The sequence below is a fragment of the Peromyscus maniculatus genome, chromosome 15 (assembly GCF_049852395.1).
Source record: "Peromyscus maniculatus bairdii isolate BWxNUB_F1_BW_parent chromosome 15, HU_Pman_BW_mat_3.1, whole genome shotgun sequence".
Classification (NCBI taxonomy): Eukaryota; Metazoa; Chordata; class Mammalia; order Rodentia; family Cricetidae; genus Peromyscus; species Peromyscus maniculatus.
This window is the reverse complement of record NC_134866.1, coordinates 48,855,287-48,881,210: the sequence shown is the minus strand read 5'-3', so window position 1 is coordinate 48,881,210 and position 25,924 is coordinate 48,855,287. Positions and strand designations below refer to the sequence as shown.

Below are 25,924 nucleotides of genomic sequence, written 5' to 3'. Positions count from 1 at the left end.
ATTGTTAGAACAGAAAGGACACAGGAAGTTGTATTGAACGAGTGCAAAAAAAAAAATAGTGGACTTATTTTATCATTAGTTAATAATTCTCTAAAACTTCCCCAAAATACAAAGTTCTAAGACACTGAAATCATCTTTTTCACACAGTATCAAATGCACAGAACTGCTCTTAGGTCTTTAAAATTCAAACTAAAAAAGGAGTGGAGGTTTCCTTGCAGAGTTGCTGCAGCAGGAAAGATGGCCAGAAAACAAACAAATAAGAAACTGTTCTGGGCCGGGCAATGGTGGCGCACGCCTTTAATCCCAGCACTCGGGAGGCAGAGCCAGGTGGATCTCTGTGAGTTCGAGGCCAGCCTAGTCTACTGAGTGAGATCCAGGAAAGGCGCAAAGCTACGCAGAGAAACCCTGTCTCGAAAAACAAAAAAAAAAAAAAAACAAAAAAAAAAAAAAGAAACTGTTCTTAAATAAAATGGGTGGTAACCTGAGAACTCACCATTTGTGCTCACCACTCAACCCTGAGCTCAGGAAGTCTGCCTCATGGTACTTAAAGACATCTGAATAATTATGTTACTATTTGTTCTTTTTTTTCCTTTAGGATATTCTTGCTACAGCCCAGGCTGCATTAGCCTCCAGAGTGCTAGTATTATAGGTGAACGACACCACACTAAGCTATGTTATGTTTTAAAAGAAACCATCTTTGGGTTGGAAAGATGGCTCAGTGCTTAAGAGCACTGACTGATCTTCCAGATGACCTGGATCCCTAGCACCCACACCCTCTTCTGGCCTCCAAGGGCATCACACACATGATGCATAGACACACAAGCAGGCAAAATACCCATAAACATAAAAGTGTGTGTGTATATATATATATATATACATAAAAGAGAAAGCAACTTGTCATTTCCTTACCTATTATCAGAAGGCAGAAGAGAAAGTAAAGCCAAAGCCGAAAGCTTCTTCCTTTCAGGCTGTGTGATGTTGTCCACTCGATCAACCCACATTTCAATCACATTTCCTAAAAGCTGGTCCATCTGGATGAAGGAAGATGACATCTCAATATTTGAAATTTTTCTTGTATAAGAGTAAGTGCTGTTGACATCTAAAACCTAAGACATGGTTAAAGTTCAATCATACAAACACAAAACCGATGGAACTGGAGACAAGCTTTGGTCTGGAAAATAATTTAAAACAAAAAATTGACTCCAATTAATCATGAGAGACAAAGAAATGTAATAACAACCTGTATGTAGTGTAGCCAATGAGTGATTTGAATAACATTATTTAATAAATCAATCAAGACCATTCTTCCTGGCACAATGAAAAGTATATATATTTGTATTTAGATAGTTTTTTTAAATTGAACGATTACTGGTCAGTGTTCTGTAATTTGCCAGTCTTATTTGCTATACCTCTTCTCAGAACCAGGCTGGCTGCAACCCCAACGTGCTGAATCTCAAAGAAAACGAACTAACAGCTATAAAACACAATGAAACTAAAGGTAAACTAAATCCATAGTATAGAATGGCAGAGATGACTGATTCTATGAGCTAACTTAGCAAGGTGCTCACTGATGTGTCCCCACCAAAGGGTAGATACTGCTACGAAATTATCTTGTAGATTTGATTAACATTCACAGTGACTTGCCTTTTTGTAGCAATCCTTCTCTCTCCAGTAAAGACCAAGAAAACTGATCATGTACATTAAAAGATCTATTTATCAGGTTTATTTATAAATATTTTTTCTAGTTCTATCACATTTAAAGAAATAAATATTTAATGCCAAACCTCTACCTTAAAAATCCAGTCACATAAAATCAACCTTACATTCTTATTCTTTTCTATTAAGACTGTTACATTTTTCCTAGTTAACAGTCATACTATTCCTAATTAACAGGCAAGCAGTTACTAATTGAAAATCTTTTTACATTTGAATTCCCTAAATTATGTTTTGCACCTGAGATGGTACAGTGAACTCAAAGAGGAGGTGGGAATGGGGGGTGGATTGGGAGGGAAGGCTGGTGGTGGGAGGAGGGAGGACAGAGGAATCTGTGGCTGATATGTAAAATTAAATTAATTATAAAATAAAAAAAATAATTAAAAAAATTGAAACAGCAACATTCACAAGATGCTTCAAGAACCCAGCTTGACTCAGTTCCCAGTTCTAACACTGCAATTCTCTTCTTAAAGAATGACCCAGAGTCAGGTGGACGAGGAAATGAAGGTGCATAGATCTCACACAACATCGTGAATTAAGAATCCGAGACTTGTCCAACAGGCAAGCACACCTGCATTTGTCAGTAATTATGCCACTTAAAAGTGAGATTAAAAATGATTCTAGGCCAGGCGGTGGTGGCATATGTCTTTAATCCCAGCACTCAGGAGGCAGAGCCAGGCGAATCTCTGTGAGTTCGAGGCCAGCCTGGATTACAGAGTGAGTTCCAGGAAAGGCGCAAAGCTACACAGAGAAACCCTGTCTCGAAAAACCAAAAAAAAAAAAAAAAAAAAAAAAAAAAAAAAAAAAAAAAAAAAAAAAAAAAAAAAGATTCTAGATTTCTATGTACTTTTAAAAGATTTTTAAATATGTGTGCATGCATGTGTCTGTGTGGGTATTTGTGCATTATGCAGGTGCTGGGGAAAGCCAAAAAAGGGCCCTGGATTTCCCAGAGTTGAAGTTACAGGCAGCTGTGAATGTGGGTGATGGAAACTGAACCTCAGCAAGAGCAACATGTACTCTAACCACTGAGCCATTTCTAGGCCTTATATATTATTTTTAATAGTTACTAAAGTATTAGGACATAAATTCTTACGATGTCTAAACCTAATTACTTCATAGCTAGCACAGCTGATATGCCTTTGGGTTTAGAAGTGTTGTAAAATTATTACAATGACACTGGATCAAGACAGTTTAGTTTATATCACCATGTCTTCAATTCATATTTAATTTGAAAACAAATGGTACACATGCTATATGGAAGTTTATTGGAATATATGGTAAGCAAAATTTAAATAGCAAATCACAACCATTATAAAACTACTATGGAATTTCATTATTAAAATATAATTAATAGGCCAAGTGTAGTGGCTCATGCCTATAATCTAGCACTTGAGAGGCTGAGGCAGTAGAGTTGCTGTGTGTTTGATACTAGTCTAACCTACAAATGAGTTCAATTACAGCCTAGTCTACAGAACAAGACACTACTTCAAAAACAAAACAAACAAAAGATAATGAATAAAAATGGAGGCTGCCTTGATAGACACAATTTAACAAAAACTGAATCTGCAAAACCAAATTTTCAATGTAATTTTATTTAAAACACATTTATTATAAAAATATTTAATAGACAGCAACATTTAATAGTAAACTGTGCAGCAGGGAACTAACTCAAAAAGCAATTTGGATACGAGGAATCAGCAAGTTTTTCTAGTAAAGGGTCAAGTATTAAGCCTTTCAGCTTTGTGGGCCATTATAGCCCAGTCACAATTACTCAATCCCCTGGATTACCCATAAACAGTATGTAAACAAATAACACGGTCATTTGTCCTCCTACAAAAAACTTAAAATCATGTCAGTATATACTATAATTTTTATTTTCTGAACAGAAAAAAAATGTACTACTTATTCTTACTTCATGGCCTTTATAAAAAGTAAAGACTGCACCTGACACACAGGCCATAGTCAGAATAATGATATAGAAGCAGGCCCAAAATTAGGGTGAGCATTCTAGGGGTAGAGGGTACACAATTTCAGGAAGTAGTCACTCTTGTACTTCACCTGCCTGGATGATGAACACATTGCTCCCAACATTACTGAACACACAAGCAAAATCAAAAGCTTAGGGACATGGAAGCAGAGTCCCAGGAAAGACACTCTGTAAGCTAGATTTGACTCCAAGTGCCCACATCGGGCAACTCGCAAGTACCTGTTACTCCAGATCTATGGAGATATGCCGCCTCTGGCCTCTACAGTGGTCTGCACTTATGTGTCATACCCACACGCAGACACATACACAAATTAAAAATAATAAAACATTAAAAAAAAACCTCAAGTTTAAAAGAGAAAAGTCCAAAACTGGGGAACAAGGAAAGGAAAAGTAAGACTGGAAGAAGTTACAGATAAAGGATAGTAGGTTGTTTCCATAATAATACTTAAAATCACTTAAGTTTAAAAACGTGTTTGCTTTCAAAGTTACCAAGGGTGAATGGGATAGCTCTTACATGGTGCTTTGATTATATGAAAAGGAAAGTTAGGTTTAGTGTTCAACACAAATTATAATGTTAATGTCTAATATTTTAAAGCTTAAAAAAGCTTGCCGGGCGGTGGTGGCGCACGCCTTTAATCCCAGCACTCGGGAGGCAGAGCCAGGCGGATCTCTGTGAGTTCGAGGCCAGCCTGGGCTACCAAGTGAGCTCCAGGAAAGGCGCAAAGCTACACAGAGAAACCCTGTCTCGAAAAACCAAAAAAAAAAAAAAAAAAAAAAAAAAAAAAAAAAAAAAAAAGCTCAGTTATCCATAGTTTAATTGCAATTAGGTCACTTAATAATTTACTGAAATACATTTGAATTTAGCCAAATACAATGCTGACATAAAACTATAGGTCATTTTATTTTTCTAATTAAAATTTGTTTTGTTAACGTAGTTGATGGCTTTTCTGTTTCCATAGCATACTGCGTGTATTTCTAGCACAATGCTTATATTATTAAAGTATTTATGTACTTTTTTCCCTTAAAAAAGTCTATGAACTTTCTGGTCAAATATGCCCAGTGACTAGAGGAGACTGTCTGCTGTGGAGTGAGTGCAGAGGAAATTACCTCTGGGGCATCAGATGCTAAGACAGAGTTGCTGGGGTCTGCATTCCACCTCTTCTATATACTAGCAGTGTGGACGCTCTCCAAATCTCTAATATTTTTGCATATGAGACAGGAATACAAATGCTATTGTTGAGTTCTTATAAAGATTTAAAATACTATTTGCCATAACACATAATTTATGCTGTGAATTATATTGCCAGAGTCACTCAAAAATTTTGCTGAATTAAACTGAATAAACTTTTACATAGTTCCTGTCCCAGTTAAAATTAACAGACTAATGAAAACATTTCTCCTATCAAGTCACTGAAACGAAGGCTGGGCTCTCAAATTTGTGGTTCAGTTCTCCATGGCAAAATTTCCACTTGCTTGCCCTGGATCTCCTTGAATTAGATTTATTTCCATTATAGGTCAAAAGATTTCTGCCGGGTGGTTGTGGCGCACACCTTTAATCCCAGCACTTGGGAGGCAGAGCCAGGTGGATCTCTGAGTTCCAGGCCAGCCTGGTCTACAGAGCGAGATCCAGGACAGGCACCAAAACTACACAGAAAAACCCTGTCTTGAAAAAACCAAAAAATAAAAAGAAAAAAGAAAAGATTTCATCAACTGTCCCGTCCAATCTAAAGATGAGTTAAATATAGTCTGTCTTCCACATCTCATAAGCCTAGACAGATTAATCACTGAAAACATCAGATTGTTACAGAATATCACATCCAGTATTTAGTCACAAGTAACTAAGGCACTGAAGAACTTCTTCAAACTTAACTGAATAGTCTGTTTCACCTACAATATTGAGAACAGAAATTTCCTCAATCCATGGCTTTAAATTAAATCATTAAAGGAAAGAAACAAGACAGTTCATGGATATATGTGAAGTGTTCCTGTTTCAGCTTATGAATCAGTAAAGAATACTAGAGTCATAAACAAATAAAAATTCTATTCTATAGCTAAGTAAAATTAAATCAGTCATTTTGGATAAGAACAAATTGTAAGACTTTGATCTGCTATTTACAAGACCATTGTTCTTTCTTCTACATCAAGCAACAGAAAAGCCCAAATGTTACAAGACTTATAATGTAAAGATTTCAATGCTTCAAAGAACTTAAAGATTCAGTATTTTATCAATTATCTCCAATATGTATATGGTCACAGACTTCCTTAAATTTAGGCACACAGACTCTTACCTCCTGATTAAATTCACGTGCCATCTCATTAAGAAGTGAAGAAAAGAAACTGGTATTTTGTAGTAAGACTCGACCCATAACAGCAAGATAGATGGACATCACTACTGGATACCTCTGCACAATTAAGATATAGAATATAAAATTGTGTTAATGTACAAGTATAATTGAAAAAAATCAATACTGCAGCATCAACATGCAAAAACATGGCTCTCCTTCAGAAATATAAAATAACATTCCCCTTCGTGTTGCTCTATGTAGTGCCAACTACCAATATTTCTTGAGTTCCTACAAAATTTCTAAATAATTATAGATTTATGTGTGTGCATGTATTCTACATTTATAATGTATAATTTATTTGTGAATATTTGTATCACTATTGCTTATTGTTATGCAGATTATTTAGGAGGCGAAATCAGGGACTGGAGAGATGGTTCACTGGGTAAGTATCTGCTGTACAGGCCTAAGGATGGGAGCTTATTCACAAGCCAGTCTAGCCAAATGACAAACTCCAATTTCAGAGAGAGAGAGATCCAACCCAAAAAGTAAAGCGGAGAGAAATTACGAAGAGACACAACACCACAACCTTTGGCCTCCACATGCACACAAACATGCATCCATACTTACCTTACACAAAAACAGACACAAAGAAATGATCCTTTATATATGAGGAAACAAATGGCAAACTATGTAACTATCCTCAAATTTACCCAACTAAATATGATCCAATGATAAAGCTTTCTTTTCACAATTATCAATGAGAAAAAAGATAGTTTTTCCTATGCAAAAGGAGAATAATTAAAACTAGAACTTGGAGTCCAGTGCTATCTCCAAAAGCTTAAAGGAATCTTACCTCGCCTTCAATAACACCTCTGAAAACATAGGGCAGAATTGGTTGGAACATCTGCGGACCTAATACTGGATTCACTTTAAGGGCATTTTCCACAACCTAAAACCCAGAAAGACACATGGTAATTTTCAACAGTGCAGTTCATTGTTTCAAACAAAATCCAGATTGTAAACAAGGCAATAATAAATTAAGTAACAGATGAAACTTGAAAATACATTCATAAGATAGGCAATATTCTGGCACTAGACAAACTTCCACAAAATAATCTATTAAAAATTATAATTCGATATAAAGTATACAGTATTTAGATACAGCAGTATATAGTGTATTTAGATAAAAATCACATTTACTCATACTCTGATAACACAGATACATGTAGTTTATGAAGTTCTGACCCCTGCACTATAAGCAAGCATCCTTAAAATGCCCCACAAACAGAAGCAAAAAAAGGCATCTCAAATACTCTTCTGTGGTAGTTTTGAGTTTTGTTATCTTTGCTTTAGTTGGTTTGTTTTCATTTTCTCTGGATTTTTTGAGACAGGGTCTTGCTATGTAGGTCAAACCACCCTCAAATTATTGATTCTGCCTCTGCCTCCTGAATGTTAGAATTACAGGTGTCCCATTACACCCAACAAAAGCACTATTTTTATTAGTGGGAAAAATTGTTACAACACCAATACTGTTAAAAATGAATACACATTTAGGTTTATCAATAAATTATCAGGAGATGGAATGTTGCATATATATTTCACCTTAGTGAAATTTTCAGATCAGAAAAAGCTAAATACTAAGGGGCCAAGAAACACCCAGAGGCACACCATATACCACGTCTCCATTTCTGCCCCCTTAAAAGCACAGGAAAGAGCAGAACCATACACCTTTAGAAAGGAGAAAGGTGAAGCTAAAGATAAGATGAAAGACAATAAAGACTAAAAAGGAAGAAGACAAGAATGCTGGAGGAAAAGTCCACTGAAAAACCCAAGTCTTAAAACCTGGACCCCTGGCCTTCACTCCAAAAGAACAACGAATGTTCTGGAGAGAAAGTGAGACTGAGTCTAGACACATAATAATAATAATAATAATAATAATAATAATAATAATAAATCAGCCAAGCTCAGGCAAACCACTGTAAAGTTTCAGAACACAGAGTATGAAAGGCCACAACTTTGGAAAAGGAGGGGCTGGGAGGAAGGAGTCAACGGGGCCCTGGAAGACAGATTTCCAAGGACATTAAAGTAACCGCATAGGTGTTGTGTTTAAACATATGAAGCTGAAGGATCTGTCACAGTTTATTGTACAAAATATAAAAAAGGATCTTTACTAATCTCCAAGAATTCAAAATGCTAGTTTATATGGAAAACAATAATCACAGCTAATCAAACATCTCACTTTGAGCAGAAAAACAAAAATCTAAAACACTAAATACAAATCTAGTAAGAAAAATGAGATAACTTCATCTAGATGGAGGGGGAAAGGAGTCCTAGATATTTTCTATCATTGATAACTCATGAGGGAATAAACCAAAGGTATTTTGACAGATATGAATAAATACACAAACTAATCAGCTACAAGCAACACCAATGGTTATCCCTAAATAAGAAAAAATATCTGGCAAGAGTGTGGCTAAGGCTTTTTAAAGAGGCTTTGTCTATCTACTTGACTAAATGATATCCTGTAATACTCATATTAAAGTTAACTCAACCCTCGCCCTTCGCGGGAGATCCCAGTTGGATCAAGAACAGAGAAGGAGAACAAGGAATAGGAGACCATGGTAAATGAAAACCACATGAGAAAAGGAAGAAACAAAGTGCTAAAGAGGCCCACAGAAATCCACAAAGATACCCCCACAAAAGACTGCTGGCAATGGCCGAGAGCCAGGACTGACCTACTCTGGTGATGGGATGGCCAAACACCCTAATAGTTGTGCCAGAAACCCCATCCAAGGACTGAGGAATCTGGATGCAGACATCCACAGCTAGGCCCCGGGTGGAGCACCGGGAGTCTAATTAGCGAGAAAGAGGAGGGTTTATATGAGTGAGAATTATTGAAACCAAGGTTGGATAAAGCACAGGGACAAATAGCCAAACAAATGGAAACACATGAACTATGAACCAAAGGCTGAGGGGCCCCCAACTGGATCAGGCCCTCTGAATAGGTGAGACAGTTGATTGGCTTGATCTGTTTGGGAGGCATCTAGGCAGTGGTACTGGGTCCTGGGCTTGTTGCATGAGATAGCTGTTTGAAACCTGGGACTTATGCAGGGACGCTTGGCTCAATCTGGGAGGAGGGGACTGGACCTGCCTGGACTGAGTCTATCAGGTTGATCTCAATCCTCGGGGGAGGCCTTGATCTGGAGGTGGTGGGAATGGGGGGTGGACTGGGGGGAAGGGGAGGGGGGCAGGAAGGGGGAGAACAAGGGAATCTGTGGCTGTTATGTAGAACTGAATAGTATTGTAAAATAAAAAAATAATAAAAATTAAAAATAAATAAATAAATAAATAAATAAATAAATAAAAAGTTAACTCAAAGAACCCACAGAAATCACTGCATCTTTGTTTGGGAAAATTAACAGAATTGGAAGTCTCATAGTCGTAACAAATATTCCTATGCATATTTAGATGATTATGACTCATCCATATAAATCATTCATATATATTATATATAATCTAAACTATCATTTACACATTATCTTTTTATATAAACTACAGCCAATATTGTACAAAGGAATAACAAATATTTCAGGGGTAAGTCTTTGAAGTCAAGAAGGTCAGAAACCACAGATAAAGAAGTAACCGTCAAGTATTTTGTAGAGGGCTAGGCATGCTGGTACATACTCAGTACTTGGGATGTAGAGACAGCCTGCTCTACATAGCCAGTCCTAGGCCAGCTAGAGCTACAGAGTGAGACCCTATTGCAAAAACAAAATAACAAATACTATGTAGAAAAGTGTCATTATCTGTCTTTGGGATAGGGAGTATAGAATAGTCACAAGAAAGTTTTAAAGAATGGGTAACATGTAAAAAGAACAGTTGACCAGAAGACCCAAAATACACAATTTTCACATTTTTCCAAGTCCTGTGTTTAAATACAACTGTGGTACCAAGAGTAACTATGATACTGTGCTCTATGTTGACATGCTGAATTTGAGATACACATAAGCAATCGCACAGAACAATTCTATATTCCTTGTAATGAAAATTACAGACCTTAAAGCCCTATTTCTACTACATATATCTACATACATGGAAATAGTCTCAAATTTTTGAATTTTAAAATGATGATGACAGTATTATTAAAAGCAGCAGCATTACAAAATGTCAATTTGATTGTTTTTTTTTTTTTTTTTTTTTTTTTGGTTTTTCGAGACAGGGTTTCTCTGTGTAGCTTTGCGCCTTTCCTGGGACTCACTTGGTAGCCCAGGCTGGCCTCGAACTCACAGAGATCCGCCTGGCTCTGCCTCCCGAGTGCTGGGATTAAAGGCGTGCGCCACCACCGCCCGGCAATTTGATTGTTCTTTTTTCTTTTGGTTTTTATGTTATAGTCCACCACACTTACTTAAAATATTATTCTTAGGTGACTGCCACAATATCACAACAAATACACACACTCCCTCTTAAGAATAGTTTTTTTTAGCTTTTAACTTTTATTATTTTATTATGTTTTCATAGTACTGGGGATTAGCTCTTTTATTACGTTAAATCATGTAAAACATGTATACTGGTCTAAACTCTAGCTTCCAACTTTTCTTCCTCATGCTTGATAACTACTTTTACTAATTTGGCTTACTACTTCATTTCCACCTTTGTTTTACCTTTAAACAGAAGAAAACTGGGCAATGCTATTGACTTATATTCTAAAATGAAAAACAACAAACAAACAAACAAACAAACAAACAACAACAACAACAAAACAGGGCCAGGAGGTGGTGGCTCAAAAATAAAAATAAAAAAACACCACTGCAGAACTATGGAGGTTTTCTTCATTTGAGACTGGCAAAGTATTTCACTGCATGGTTGAACACGCCTTCAATCATCTAATCATGTTTTTTTTAAAGTCAGCATTGTGTCAATACAAATAGAACTTGCTGCCTTTTAGTTTTTAATCTATTTATTTTCAGAATATACCTACAATAGACTGTTTTTAAACAAATAATGCAGGTTTTTAACTTAAGACAACATTCTTGATTTAGACTCACACTTAATAAAAAAAATTGCTAAGAGTGTGGATCTTTTTTTTTTTTTTTTGTTTCTCTGTGTAGTTTTGGTGCCTGTCCCGGATCTTGCTCTAGTAGACCAGGCTGGCCTTGAACTCACAGAGATCCGCTTGGCTCTGCCTCCCAAGTACTGGGATTAAAGGTGTGCGCCACTACTGCCCGGCAAGAGTGTAAATCTTAACATAAGAATGTCGATGTTTACATTATGACTCCAATACCTACTAGCTAGCTGTCTGACCTTGGACAAACCATTTATTTACCTCTGTCATTTAATTTTGTCTGCAATAATGGGAAAAACAATAGCACTATCATCATGCTTACATGAAGATTATATAATGTACTCCACATGCTATGAGCTTAGAAATATGTAGGAAATCATAAATGATGGTGTCACCTATTATTACAGAATTAGACATTCAAAATAGTTAATTGAAAATACCAAAAAACTTGAACAAACAAAATAGTTAATTCATCATAAGCCTTATCACAATGAAGTAAAGGAAGTTGGTTTAATAATACATACGGGTATGGCTACGAGAAACAAGATTTCCAAACTCAAAATGGTACAGTTGTACAAATGCATCTCAAATCTTAAACTAACAATTTAAATTTGATTATTTTCAGGGTGTTATTACGCCCATGTAGATAACCTGTACTGAGTCAAAAAATAAAGTCTATTTTTGCTTTAAACAACTGACTTCTGACACTGGTATACTGATTTTTCTGTCCAATTTTCTTAAAATTGTAATTTTCTGCTTCAAAGAACAAAAAAGCAACTTACAAACATTATCAGAAATTAGTGCAATGGCGACATTTAGCCAAAAATACATTAAGACTGTTGTATAGTATGCTCTATTAGGAAATATAATCTAGCCAGACATGGTGGCATACACCTTTAAGTCCTGCGTTTGAGGGGCAGAGACAAGAGAATCTCTGCACGTTCAAGGCCAGATTAGTTTATATACCAAATTCCAGGACAGTCAGGTCTACATAAAGAGAGAAAATTAATTAAATTAAAGAGAGAAAATAGAATCTGCGAGATACTGAAATGAAAATAAGCTATTATTAGACACTATAATAGAACTCTAAGAGTTCTCTCATACTACAACTACAGGTATAAAATAATTTTTACATTATATAAAAAAATTATATATATTACATAAAAATTTTTAAAAAATATCTTTTACATCAAAAGCTCAAGAGATTTACTTGTGCTAAGTAGCATATTCCTAGTACTTAACATCCACTTATTAAGTAAATTTGTTTCTGTGACTTCAAATCAAACAAAGGTTCAACTACAACATTTTTTTAAATTGTCTTAAGCACATATTATCAAGTCCTCAATATATAACTCAAGTATTATACTATATTAATGATCTACTGTTGGCACTAAATTGTTTTAATCTACATTTTGTATAAAAAGTTATACAATTTTACCATATTTAGATAATTTCACTGATTCATTCAACCAAAAAAAGTGCAAGAGAAGTAGATAGACGACATCACTTCTTCTGTTTTCAAGCACAATGAAAAAGAAATATAGATTTGCTATTGAAATTATCAAGGAAGTGTGTGTTTATGTTTGGAATTCTTCATAACAATTTTTTTTTAAAAAAGTGTGTTATTCTGAAAAGAAATAAATACAATTAATTTTAAAGAACCATTCAGAAACACAATTGTCAATAATAATAATAATAATAACATGTTTTGATACATTACTAGATATACCTTAAAAAGCAAATTCACACAATGGAGTATTTTTTGTTTAGTTTTTCACTGGTTACTTAGTTAATTATTGTGTGTGTGTGCACATGCAATAGTGTATGCTGGCGTGAGAGGACAACTGTGGAGAGCTGGTTCTCTTCTTCTACCATGTGGATTCTTGGGATCCAATTCAGGTCATCAGGTTTGTTAGCAAGGGCCATTGCAATACCTGATGAGCCATCACAAGCAGGCACTCAAATGTTTATGTTCAATAAATATTTATTTAGAAGAAATCATGTAGGAAGAATATTTGGTTTAGTTTGGTTTTCTACAGACAAAGATCTAACAACCAAATAAAATTAGTCTACAAGTGTATTTGACTGTTTTGCCCCACAAAGGCTGACTATAAAATGAAACAGCTTTGTAACTAGATAAAAGTAGCTAACTTTTATATTAGTTTATTACATGCTAGGCACCATTTTAAGTGTTTTTTTTTTTTTTGGTTTTTCGAGACAGGGTTTCTCTGTGTAGCTTTGCGCCTTTCCTGGAACTCACTTGGTAGTCCAGGCTGGCCTTGAACTCACAGAGATCCGCCTGGCTCTGCCTCCCGAGTGCTGGGATTAAAGGGCGTGCGCCACCACCACCCAGCCATTTTAAGTGTTTTACACACACACACACACACACACACACACACACACACACACACACACACACAAGCTCATATAATCCTCCCACGTGCCCTAGAAACTTGGCAAAGCTATCCTTGTTTTACAGACAGAAAGTACGAAGACAGTAACTTGCTCATATCACATAGCTGTGAGGTAATGAGGCCAATATTCTAATCTAGCTACCCGCACCCTCTATTTCATTTCAAGAGCTCAATCAAAAGCAAGCAATAAGAAAACACTATTTCTGGAACTCCCTAAAATATTACTGATTGAAGTTTCACAATACTCATAAAAAATAATTCATAAGTCAGCTTTCAACAGTAACTCACTACTAATATTGCAAAAAGGGCATTACTTTAAAAAAATTAAAAAAAACGTTTTCAATTCAATTATAGTCTGGAAAGTATTTAAATGTGAGAGAGAAGCTTTTTTTCTTAAGACTTAGAATACATTGAGTATAACTGATTTCAAGAACTACATAACTAAGAGTTGCTAAAATTCATTTCATGGGCTGGCAAAATGGCTTGGCAGGTAAAGGTGTTTTCAGACACAGTTACATTTCCAGGATCCACATGGTACAAGAAGCAAACCAACTCAAGCAAGTTGTCTTCTGACAGGCCTGTCCCCAACCCACATACAAACACACACACACATACACTTATGTACATATGTAAAAAACAAAACAAAACAAAAGAACTAAGCCCAGAGAATAGCCAAGAGCCTTCTAAGTAGCAGAGTGGGGTGAGAAGCTAAGACATATGCAAAGTGAACTATCAGCGTGATTGATAATAAACCTCTAAATCTTTAATGTAAAAACCATCAATACTCTTCCTTTCAAGTCACAGAAAATAAAGCATCTATTAACTTTGGATTAATGCAGAAACTTATGGACTAACAGAGGAGTCTAATAGACCAAAGATTTTAAAGTACATAGACAGTATCAAGCTAACATGACAATTTTCTCTAATGGTGATAACACAGAGCTAATATCAATAATGATTACTCAAGATAACAACTAAATGGTCCACAGACTAAAGCATTTACTATCAAGTACTTTCAGAAAAATTTTCTAATTCCTGACCCACAGGGTAAATGACTGAATATATCAACCCAACCGAGCTGGGCAGTGGTGGCGCACACCTTTAATCCCAGCACTCGGGAGGCAGAGCCAGGTCGATCTCGGTGAGTTGGAGGCCAGCCTGTTCTATCTCAAAAAAAAAAAAAAAAAAAAAAAAAAAAAAATCAAAAAGAAGTCCAACCAACCATACACCCTTACATGAGTACCTAGAATTTACACGTATGTAGCCACCAAAGAACAGACAATACACTCAGCATGATAAATGGCGATTATTTTGTTAGATTTATAGAATATATGTATTGGTTAATAGGAAATAAACATTTTTATAATGAGTTCACTGGTAGAAAATCTACCTTGAAGATCTAAGATAATGCCGTGGTTTTCACACCATAAACGTAATTGTCCAACAGTAAGACTTAGCTGGGGATAGAGGCTCCCACCTTAAATCCCAGCACGCAGGAGGCAGAGGCAGGTGAATCTCTATGTTTGAGGCCAGCCTGGTTTACACAGTGAGTTCCAGGACAGCCAAAACTATATAGAGAAACCCTGTCTAGAAAAAAAAAAAGAAAAGAAAAGAAAATAATACCTTGTCTAACCAGAATTTAATTCTTATTTGACAAAAAACACAGCTAAGAAATTAGAACTTTAACAGCTATCCCTTTCAAACTACATATAGAAAGTATCAACACAATGTGTATATACATACTGCTGTGGGATGTTCTGTATGGCAAATGTGATGCTCTGATTGGTCAATAAATAAAACACTGATTGGCCAGTGGCCGGGCAGGAAGTATAGGCAGGACTAACAGAGAGGAGAAAAGAAAGAACAGGAAGGCAGAAGGAGTCACTGCCAGCCGCCACCAGGACAAGTCGCATGTGAAGATGCTGGTGAGCCACGAGCCACGTAGCAAGGTATAGATTTATGGAAATGGATTAATTTAAGCTATAAGAACAGTTAGCAAGAAGCCTGCCACAGCCATACAGTTTGTAAGCAATATAAGTCTCTGTGTTTACTTGGTTGGGTCTGAGCGGCTGTGGGACTGGCGGGTGACAAAGATTTGTCCTGACTGTGGGCAAGGCAGGAAAACTCTACCTACAACATACATATCGTGATATTTTTAATATAGTTATATACTTATGTTTACATGTAAGTTATTATATTCATGCTATAGTATTTCCTTGAAAAAGATAGTTATATAAAGATAATACATATAATTTACAGGCTATTGGTTCCTAATTGTACATAATCTCAGCAAACTCAGCATTCTAACTTCAAAGCTAACTAAACTTAAAACTATCTAAAGATAACAGTGAAATTTGCTGTCCCAAATGCAGACTCACAAACTGAAAGGGGTGTCCTCAATACAAGAGTGGCGATTATCCCTGCTGGAAACCAGGGTTCAACTAGTCTCCTAGGAGCCCGGCCCTATGTGTGAGGATATAGGTTCAATACCTAGAACATTATCAAAATGACAACTAAAAAGCTAAGATGCATCAAATGTTGCCAGTTTCAGAACAAGTTGTCAAAAAGCTTTTAATAAATTGCTATCCAATGAAGTTTTAGGATAGACACTATTCCAATGAGAGGAAATTAGAAATCAAAAACTTCATTTGAACAAAATCTCCAGGTGACTTGTATGCACATTCAAATTTGATGCCTTTGGTACAAAGAATTAAGCCAAACTGAATATTTAATAGAACTGTATCAGTTCCTCTGCTTTCCAACCATCCATACTCAGGAAGTTCCAGCCTTACCAATGACACACAGCAATCAATTTAAGATGGCAGTACCTTGAGCACTTGAACTTGACCTTCTGTAGTAATCTCTGGTAGCAGCTCACAAAAGGACTGGCACAGACCTACCGCATATGTCTGAAATACAATCAAAGATCAGTATGTGTGTAAGAACATAGATGCAATATTTAAAAAGTCTTTTACTCTATTAGAGAATTTATACTAAAGATCTAAGCAAACACTTTCAATTAAGACAGGAAGAAAGATAATAGCTAATAATTTTACTGATGCATTTATTTATGAATATGTATTTACATAATGCATTTTCTGTGTTGAGGAACAGTGCAACTAGATACTGATCACACCTTCTCTTCAGTGAGGAATACTTACAAGGAAAGAAAAGTTACTTACTCCCTCAAGTAACAGACAAAACTTGAACTTTGAAAAGGCACCTCCTGATACCACACAAAACCAAAAATAATACTATATAATTATTAACAATGCAAAAGCTATTCCGACATACCTGTAAAAATTCTGTTGATGATAAAAAGATATAGCCATTGATGATCTTAAAGCAGGTTCTGAGATTCTCCGAACTTAGTTCTGCCAAAACAGTAATTATTTTTTAAAAGAGCAAATTAACTAGCTGTTCAAACTGTAAGTGAAGTGATGATTCATTTTCGTTAGAACTAAGTTGCTATAGCAACATGAGGCGCTTGAGTTTGTGTAATGATCACTAATGTGATTTTGACTTTGTATGGTTCCTGTAGCAGCAAGCATGCAGCTTACCGTTTGCAAGGCAGCTGGATGGAAGTTCTAGGACAGAAGATCAGACAGGATTGATAATGTTTTACCATCAGAAAAATAAAAATAAAAATTTCTACAAACAACCGAAAATGAAAAACCCAGTTACAGCAAGGGTGGTGGCCCACAATTGTAATTCCAGCACTCAAGAGGTTGAGGCAGGAGGACTGTGAGTTCAATGCCAGCCTGGGCTAAAAGAAAAACAAAACTAACTTACCTACTTCTCTTCATAAAAGTTTCTGGCTATAATCTAGTCAGTATTTATAAATTAGTCAGCATCTAAAACCTGGCAAAACCCTGTAACAATGCCATCTCATTCACCTTTCACTAGTAAAAACCATTGGAAAGGTATTTCTTCCCCCTTATTTTCATTCAGAACAAAACTAGGAAACCATATGACCTGACTTTCATTTCAAACCAAATTTTTAGTCCAGTCCCATGGCTTCCTGGTTTACAAAGAAAAGGCCAATCATGTTCAATTCCTACTGGGGAAATCACTATATGAAGCAACCATAAGAAAAGGCCTCATCCTGCTCATGAGACAGTTTAGGTAACAGGTCTGGCTGACGTTTTCACTTGTAGGTCAATAAAACAGCATAAGAGACTGGCCAGACTGGCACTACAGAAGATCTCCAAGTTTGAGTAGAGCTAAACAAGGCCTTCACCAGAGGATAAAAGGCAGTGGGGAGTATACTTCCTTTCTTTCCCTACAATGACTAAAAGACAAAGTTTTCCTAGGAAATCAGGAGTAAGTAACTGACCTATTGACACTGCTTTTGGGAATGCTTGTGTTTTAGGAGGGAAGGGCTTTTTATTGCAAAATAGACTCTTGTTATTGATTGAGAATTCTATTCTGAGGAGAAATGAGGTATGGGAATTAAAAAGAAAACAAAGGAAAGGGAGGATTGGGGTGGGGAAGGAATCGCAGAAGAAATGTGAATGATTCATGGCAGTATCTAGTCACCACAGTCATCTACCCACTGAAAGTTTCTACTTTAATTAATCAAGCTGTGTGTCAGCTCACGTCCACTAATGTTTTCAAAGTAGCTGCTCTATTTTTCTGAACTAGAACTCAAAGTTTTACTTCTGAAAAGATTTTTCAGTATACGTAAATTCTCAGCAAAGGGTCCACATTTGAGTATTTTCTACCTAAATATTTTGTCAGGACAATATACACAAAGTTTTAATAAAGCAACTAAAGATGTTTTATGGCTGAGTCTTCACGAGATTTCAGAGCTGGAGAGAGCGCTTGCTGAGTAAAGGGCTTGCTGTCCAAGTATGAAGACCTAGGTTCAGATTCACAACCCCCCCATAAAAAGCTAAACATGGGCTGGAGAGATGGCTCAGAGGTTAAGAGCACTGGCTGCTCTTCCAGAGGTCCTGAGTTCAATTCCCAGCAACCACATGGTGGCTCACAGCCATCTGTAATGAGATCTGGTGCCCTCTTCTGGCGTGCAGGCACACATGCAGACAGAACACTGTATATATGATAAATAAATAAATCTTAAAAAAAAATAATAATAAATAAATCTTTAAAAAAATATTAAAAAAAAAAAGCTAAACATGGCAATGAGTCTTTAATCTCAGCTGTGGAGGTGGGGCAGCGAGGACCTCAGAGACTTGTTGGCCAGCCAGTTCAGCTCATCAGTGAGCTCTGGGTTGAGCAACACAGTTCGTCTCAAACAGAAAATAAGGATGTGAACAAGATGGCCCAGGCACTTGCTATTCACTCACAAGAGCCAGGGTTCAAGTCCAATACCCATATAACAAAGCAGAGTATCTTGCAAATGCCTGTAACTCCAGATCCAAGGGATCTGACGCCTTCTTTTGGCCTGCATGCATGCATGGGAACATGAATCCCCACACATACATGTGTCCCAACATTCACACCAACACATACTCATTTACACATACACAAACAAATAAAGCCAACAGTGACAGAGGAAGACACCTGTTGGAGCCCTCTAGCCTCTAGAGGTGCAGGTACAGGTGCACACACAGCATACACAAGCACACACCACAACATAAACCAGAAGAATTAAAAGAAATTTTTAAGGAATGATCAAAGGGTTAGTAAACTGCCCTGTGTATAATTAATAAATATATATAATTAAATATGCAGAGAATTTAGGTGTGCCACTAAGTTGGTAAACTCCCTTACTAAGATGACTTTATAATCAAAGTATTATTTTTAATAGATTTCAGGCTAGGAATGTAAGTCAGTGGGAGATTGCACTGCACCAGTGAGTTCAAGGCTACCACTACCCAAAACAATAAAATAAAATAATGCAATTATTTTAGAATACTTTAGAAATACTGTAGAATGGTACTCACTCTGCAAGAAAGAGTACTGACTTACTATTAGTAATCACTATCAAAATAAATGTTGATAATGGGGAAAGAATCTAGTTATGTCTCCAAAAGACTGAAAGAATAAGCATCTAGATCCCTCAGAATTATGTGTCTAATGTGATGTTTTGAAACTGTTTGGTGCTGAGGGCATAACAGCTCCATGGACAGCTGTCCAGCATGTGTGAGGCCATGTGAGAACTGCAGGGACAATACACACATTAAGTGTCATACTGTTCAGCTAATCTGTAAGCAGTCCTTCAGCAAACAATAAAGATGACACTAACCCAGTGGTTCTGCAGGTGAAACCAAGTGTGCACAAAGCTCAGTTTGAACAACTATAGCACAACTCTCTGTGACAAACGAGCTGAGTGAAACCATGGTACAGAGACGCAGTTCCAGACTATATTCCTCAAGCAGCATATAGAACAGCTATCAAACAAAATTCTTCGGGCAAAGCTCAAGCTCTACTTGTAATCAGTTTATATCCTAGTTTATGCTGAAAAATTTTCCATAAGGCAATGTTATTTAGTGTTTACCTTTAGATCAATGGAAATTACTCCAAAAATGTATACATAGAAATTTCTATAAAAAACACTATTGCTTGTCAATATATGGGACTCTAAAAAATGGAAGGTGTAACTGTAAAGTCAAGAAAAGTACTTCTAAGTGTGGTTACATAAAAAAAAAATCTCAGTGAGATTTTAAGACATACCAAGAAGTGGTGACATGTTCTGAAATATACGAAGCAATTCTGGTGTAACACATGGGCTGCTTTCCAATGTCACTAACCTGGGAAAGAAAAATACAATTAACTCACTTCTGACATCCACTCATGCCATTACCGTAACTCAAATAGGAAAACACTTGGTGTAGGGAACAACGAGAAGAGTCCGTGGGTAAAGCGCCTGCCACCAAGACAGCAAACCATCACAAGCTGCCCTATGATGTCCCCATTTTGTGTGCATGCACACCCATGGGGGTACAGAGGGCAACCTGGGTGTCGTTCCTCAGGTACTGGCCATATCTTTTCACTTTTTCAGACATGTTCTCTCATTGGCCAAGAACTCATAAACTAAGTTGGCTGGTCAGCAAGCCTACCCTGGATCCACCCATCACTGTCTTCCTAGTGCTGGGATTACACTGGCGTGCCCTCAAGCCCCAGTTTGGGTTCTTCCTTCTGTCCCTCTTTCTCTCTTTTTTGTGGGTTCTAGGAATTGAATTCAATCTTCATGCTTGTAAGTCAAGTGGTTTGCAGGATAACCTAGTTCCTCAGTCCTGTATAATAATATTTTTATATACATAGTAGGAATAACAAGTGTAAGTTAAAGTAGATAAAACTTACAATTTTATACAAAATCATGATTGTTATAATTTTTTTAAAAAACGGATAAAGTTATTTCGTTCTACAGAGCCAACACTGTTAGTGCAGGAGCCAGTCCCGAAATTGTGAGCATGGGGCAGGTGGGACTGCTGTCCCTGACCCCAACTAGCTCTAAGGGAGAGCAGGCTCTGCACCTCGCGAGAACAGCACAACAGAGCCAACCCTGTTAGCGCAAGTGTAGGTGAGCCAGCCCCAAAGTTGTGACTATGAAAGAGCTGTCCACATTTCCATCTGGACCAACCCTACAGCTGCCCCAGCCCAGACCCAGCATTATGACTTGGTCTGCCCCAACATCCACCCCATTTATGATCTGCTGGAGCAGGTGAAGGGCCATGACCCAAAGACCCAAATCTTCAGGATCTCTACAACACAGGGCGGCAGCAGGATGTCCAGGAAGAGTCCTGGTGGAGGCCCAGCATCAAACGTGTAATGGAGAGCAGAGGCCTTGAACCAGACCAATGACTCTTTGGAATGAATACCTGCAAGTAAAGATGTACTGACAAAGGGGTATACAGCATGACTTGATGGGTCACACTGCAGCTTCCATGACAAAGATATTTAATTCCTTCCCTTTGTTAATTTCACCTATTTTATTTTCTTCATTTTTTTTCCTCTTGAATTTAGTTTTATTTGGGGGGGAGTACAGGAGCAAAGGGTAGATGTGAAGGGATGGGAATGAATGGGCTCAAGATACACGATGTGAAAAACACATAGAATAAATAAATACAATTTTTAAAATTATTTTGTTCTAAATTTTTGGATCAATTCTGTGTTCCTCCAATGACAAGCTATTCTAATGAATTAGTAAAACAACTCATGCTAAATAATTTCTAAAGATGAACTTATAAGTCAATTAAATTAGTAGCCAATATCAGGGGCTTAGTCCAAAATATAGTTTTTAAATACCAAATATATAAAAAGAACTTGAAGGAAAACTGTGAGTATCATAATAGGAGGGTGAAAAAAAAAACAGGGAAGGGGGGCTAATCAAAATCTAGTTTTTGATATTGATACAGTTTGGATTGTCAAAGGCCCATCGCTGTGCTAAAGGCTTAGACTTGAACCAAACTCCACTCTTTAGAAGTGAGGCCTTCCTGGGAGAATTCATATGCGTGGGAACATAACAATGCTGCTTATGGTGGCCCTCCAGTACCTTCCACCCTATTTTTCATATCTGCCATATGTGCATGGGCTTCTTCTCCCCCTACCATGATGTACTGTGTGCCAAAGCCCCTAGCAATGGGACCAATCAGTTACGTACTGAAATCTCCCAAACAGTGCGCCTTTCTGTTTTATAAGGTACCCTTGGTACTTGTTAAGGAATAAAGCTAACATAAGTAAAAATAAAATCATTTCTTAAACCTAAGTACCTACCAAAGTTTCATAGCAACACATTTGTGCTGATGTAAACACCTTGCATTACGTTCTCTACCTCCTCCTTTATTCAGTGCACATATGGAAGGTGCCTTAGTTTTTTTTCTTGTTCCTGTGATAAAATACCTTGATGTAAGCAACTTCAGAGAGAAAGAGCTCATGCTGACTCAGCTCAAGGGTTTAGAACATCAAAACTACAGGGAAGTCAAGGCAGCAGGAGCGTGAAACAGGCGACTACATCACATTCACAGCCAGGAAGCAGACATCCATTAATGCTAGTGCTCAGCTCCCTCTTCTCCATGTTATACAGTGCGGAGCCCCACGCAGTTCCACCCACAGTTAAGGTGGTTCATGCAGGGACAATTAACCTAATCAAGATAACCTCTAAGACACATTCTCAGAGACTAATTCTCTCATATGTCTCTCATATATGAAATGACTTAATAAAAGATAAAGGAGTAACAAGAAAACATTAACGTCTAATCACACAAAAATATGACTATACAAAGGAAAGAAACTAATTTATAAACAAATGTTTCAAATTACAGAGAGTTCAGCAACATTGCTAAATATATCTATATAGAAAGATCAACTGACTTTCTATAATAGGAACAGTTAGTACGTAAAGGGATGATGATATCAGAATGACAGATATAAATGTCCAATACCACAATGATGTCAATTCTCAGCGAACTGCTAAACAGAATCAACATAATTTCATTTAAAACCTGTTTAAAGAGGGACCCTGGAAATTATGCAAACTATAAAATGATTTGGAATGCAAATGGCCAAGAACTAACAAAAACAGAACAACAAAAGAAAGCATAAAAATTTACTTACATGATGGTATGGGAGTTAGGGAGCAATTTTTGCTTAACCAGACATCATGAATTACTATAACACCCTAATAATTAACAGTAAAGAAATCGCATAATAGCTGGACAGTGGTGGCACACACTTTTAACCCCAGCACTCAGTAGGCAGAGGCAGGTGTTCTCTGTGAGTTCTAGGACAGCCAGGGCTATTACACAAAGAGACTCTGTCTCTTAAAACCAGAAACAATGGGGGAGGGGACATAATAAACCTCTCCCTGCCAGTGGGTCCAGATTAAGTTTCTATAAGAAGCTTGGTCTTTCCTTCCATTACTTTAATAAACAGACCACTCAGATTGTCACATCACTCCCTGTGCTAGCTTCTACAGTACAAATGAAGCGATCCAAAAATGGGGAAAATGATCAGGTACTTAATTCCAGAAGTGAAACAGATGAAGAAAGAAGGCAAACAATGTCACAACATAATTCCTGATCATTAAAAATAAGAAAGTTTTCCAAACCTGTGCGCGCGCGCGCGCACACACACACACACACACACACACACACACACACACACACACAGTACCACCACCACCAACATAATAACAAAACTAAAAAATCAGTGGTTGTGGTTGATATATTGTGCACCCCAATAAACTTATCTAGGGGTCAGAGAACAGAACACCCACAATATTAAACACAGAGGTTAGGCAGTGGTAGCACACGCCTTTCATCCTAGCATTCTGGAGGCAGAGATCTGTCTGGATCTCTGTGAGTTCAAAACCACACTGGAAACCACCAGGCATACATAGTGACACACACCTTCAATCCCAGGAAGTGATGGCAGGAAGCTGAAAGGTATATAAGGCGAGAGGATCAGGAACTAGAGCCTTTTTAAGCTTTTAGCTTTTAGCAGCAGTTCAGCTGAGATCCATTCAGATGAGGATTCAGAGGCTTTCAGTCTGGGGAAACAAGATCAGCTCAGGAACTGGCAAGGTGAGGCTGGATGTGGCTTATTCTGTTTCTCTGATCTTTCAGCGTTCACCCCAATGTGAACGCTGAATTTGTTTTTATTAATAAGATCTTTTAAGATTCATGTTACAAGTGGTCATTAATGTTGTGGGATATTTGTACACTGTGTGAAGATACATTGCTGTGATTAGTTTAATAAAAAGTTTAATGGTCAATAGCTAGACAGGCAGTATAGGCTGGACTTCCAGGCAGAGAGAGAAAGAGGAAATGAACCTAGGAACCTGGGAGAAGGCAGGAGACACAGAGAGGAAACGGAAGGTACAAGATGGAAGAAAGGTAACACCAAATGATAGAACATAGATTAATATGGTTTAATTTAAGCTATAAGAGCCAGATAGGAATAAGCCTAAGCTATAGGCTGAACTTTCATAATTAAGAAGTTTCTATGTCACTATTTGTGATCTGGTGGCCCAAAGAAGATGGTGGCCCATACTACATATGGTGTCCAACGAGGGGCTCAAATATTCACACAGGGCCTGAAAAAGCAGTCTCTCAGGTAGGCCCGGCACACAGAGGCACAGCTCTTTACTTGGGCAGCCAGGGTGCTAGGTGAAAATGCCTACCACATCACGGTCACAGCGGCTTCCTGGAGCCGGGGCAGTAAGTGTGCCAGCAGGAGGCAATACTCTCAGGGAACTGGGGGGGCGCGGGGGGGGGGGGGGGGGGGGGAGGAGAGGCAGAACCAGTCACCAGAGCCTTGTGGTCTTTTAAGGTTTGTCTTGCAGTCAGAGAACACTGTAGGTATGCAGTAAAGCGGTCCAGACTGAGAAAATCTTTAAAAAGATACAGTAAAAATGGGTACAAACAGTGATAGAAAAAAACATAAGTAGTATAAAAATAATAGTCTTTAAACAGAGAGTAAGGCAATGCAAAGATGGAAAATACATTATATCTGGATCCTATATGGTGTTTTGTTGACGTTGAATTTTTTAAATGCTAATGTACAAAGAAGAATAGCTGCTGAGAGGCACTGGATCATGGAAACTGCTAAATTAAACCAACCTATGTATTTTAAGAATGTCTTAACTTCAAGATGGTAGTCAGAAAATATGATGTGTTGGAGGGGAGGTTGTATCTTTGTTTCCACAGGAAACAAAAAGTTATGTTTCTCATCAAAATTAATGAAGATCAGATTTGATTGGTGAAAACCTCCTGGAAATCTTGGAGGCATAAAAAAAGAAACCAAGAAAGACTACAGGACAGGTGACATATATGCTCATCTCTCTACTATGGGAACAGCTCTGAGACTGGATGAGATAAATCTTGTTGGCTACAAAGTCCTCATGACTTATTTTTACATGCCATCCTTTCATATGGCACGGATAGAGGTTTGGTTACATAGGCCAAACAGACTTAACAAAGTTAACAGCTGCCTTTTACCTACTCTAACATAAAACAAAAGATCATCTTTAACTGACTTGTGCACGCTACACATTCCATACTTGTGTTAATACATATGTATTTGCTATCTTTAAGTTTGTGTGTTTTCAGAACAATAGGATCAGACACCAATAAAGACAAGTTGTCCAGGTGATCCAGCCTTTCAGAATGCCTCTGTTAAGAGTTTCCTAAAAACTGTGCAATCAGAACAGCTTCAGAGCTGACAGCCGAGATGGTCCAGCCTCATGCACTACTCGAGCCAGGACTTCAGATAAGCCCTGCACGTTCCCATTGCACAGAGACTGACAAACATTACAGCGAGTTCTCCCAGCACGTGACCACTATCTCAATTTTCTAAGGGTCCCTACAAATGCTGTCGTCCCCTAGACAGCAAAAAGTAATTTTAAGAACACAACATCCACATTCCAAAGAGGTGGGGGGGTGGGTGGTTTTTGGTCATTTGGTGGATTATGGATATTTATCATCATTTAGAGGGGATGGTTACAAGTTGTTATTGGTCATAGAAAGGGAGGAAACTAAGCAAGGGAGGTTAGATT

General features: G+C 37.4%; 1 protein-coding gene across 8 annotated transcripts in view; it reads right to left on the bottom strand.

Annotated features, from left to right (window-relative positions):
* Nucleotides 1-25,924, bottom strand: part of Ipo11 (importin 11) — a 179,397-nt gene that overhangs the window by 66,310 nt on the left and 87,163 nt on the right. For 4 of the 8 annotated variants that reach the window (XM_015989110.3, XM_076551935.1, XM_076551940.1 and 1 more), the window contains exons 22-28: nt 20,101-20,177; nt 17,022-17,048; nt 16,756-16,835; nt 16,290-16,370; nt 6,839-6,934; nt 5,989-6,102; nt 910-1,031 (exon numbers count right to left, since the gene is read on the bottom strand). In XM_015989110.3, coding sequence (XP_015844596.1) covers nt 910-1,031; nt 5,989-6,102; nt 6,839-6,934; nt 16,290-16,370; nt 16,756-16,835; nt 17,022-17,048; nt 20,101-20,177 — 597 coding nt within the window. The remainder of the gene's footprint in view (nt 1-909; nt 1,032-5,988; nt 6,103-6,838; nt 6,935-16,289; nt 16,371-16,755; nt 16,836-17,021; nt 17,049-20,100; nt 20,178-25,924) is intronic. The other 4 variants (XM_006995670.3, XM_076551937.1, XM_076551941.1 and 1 more) reach the window with 1 other exon arrangement.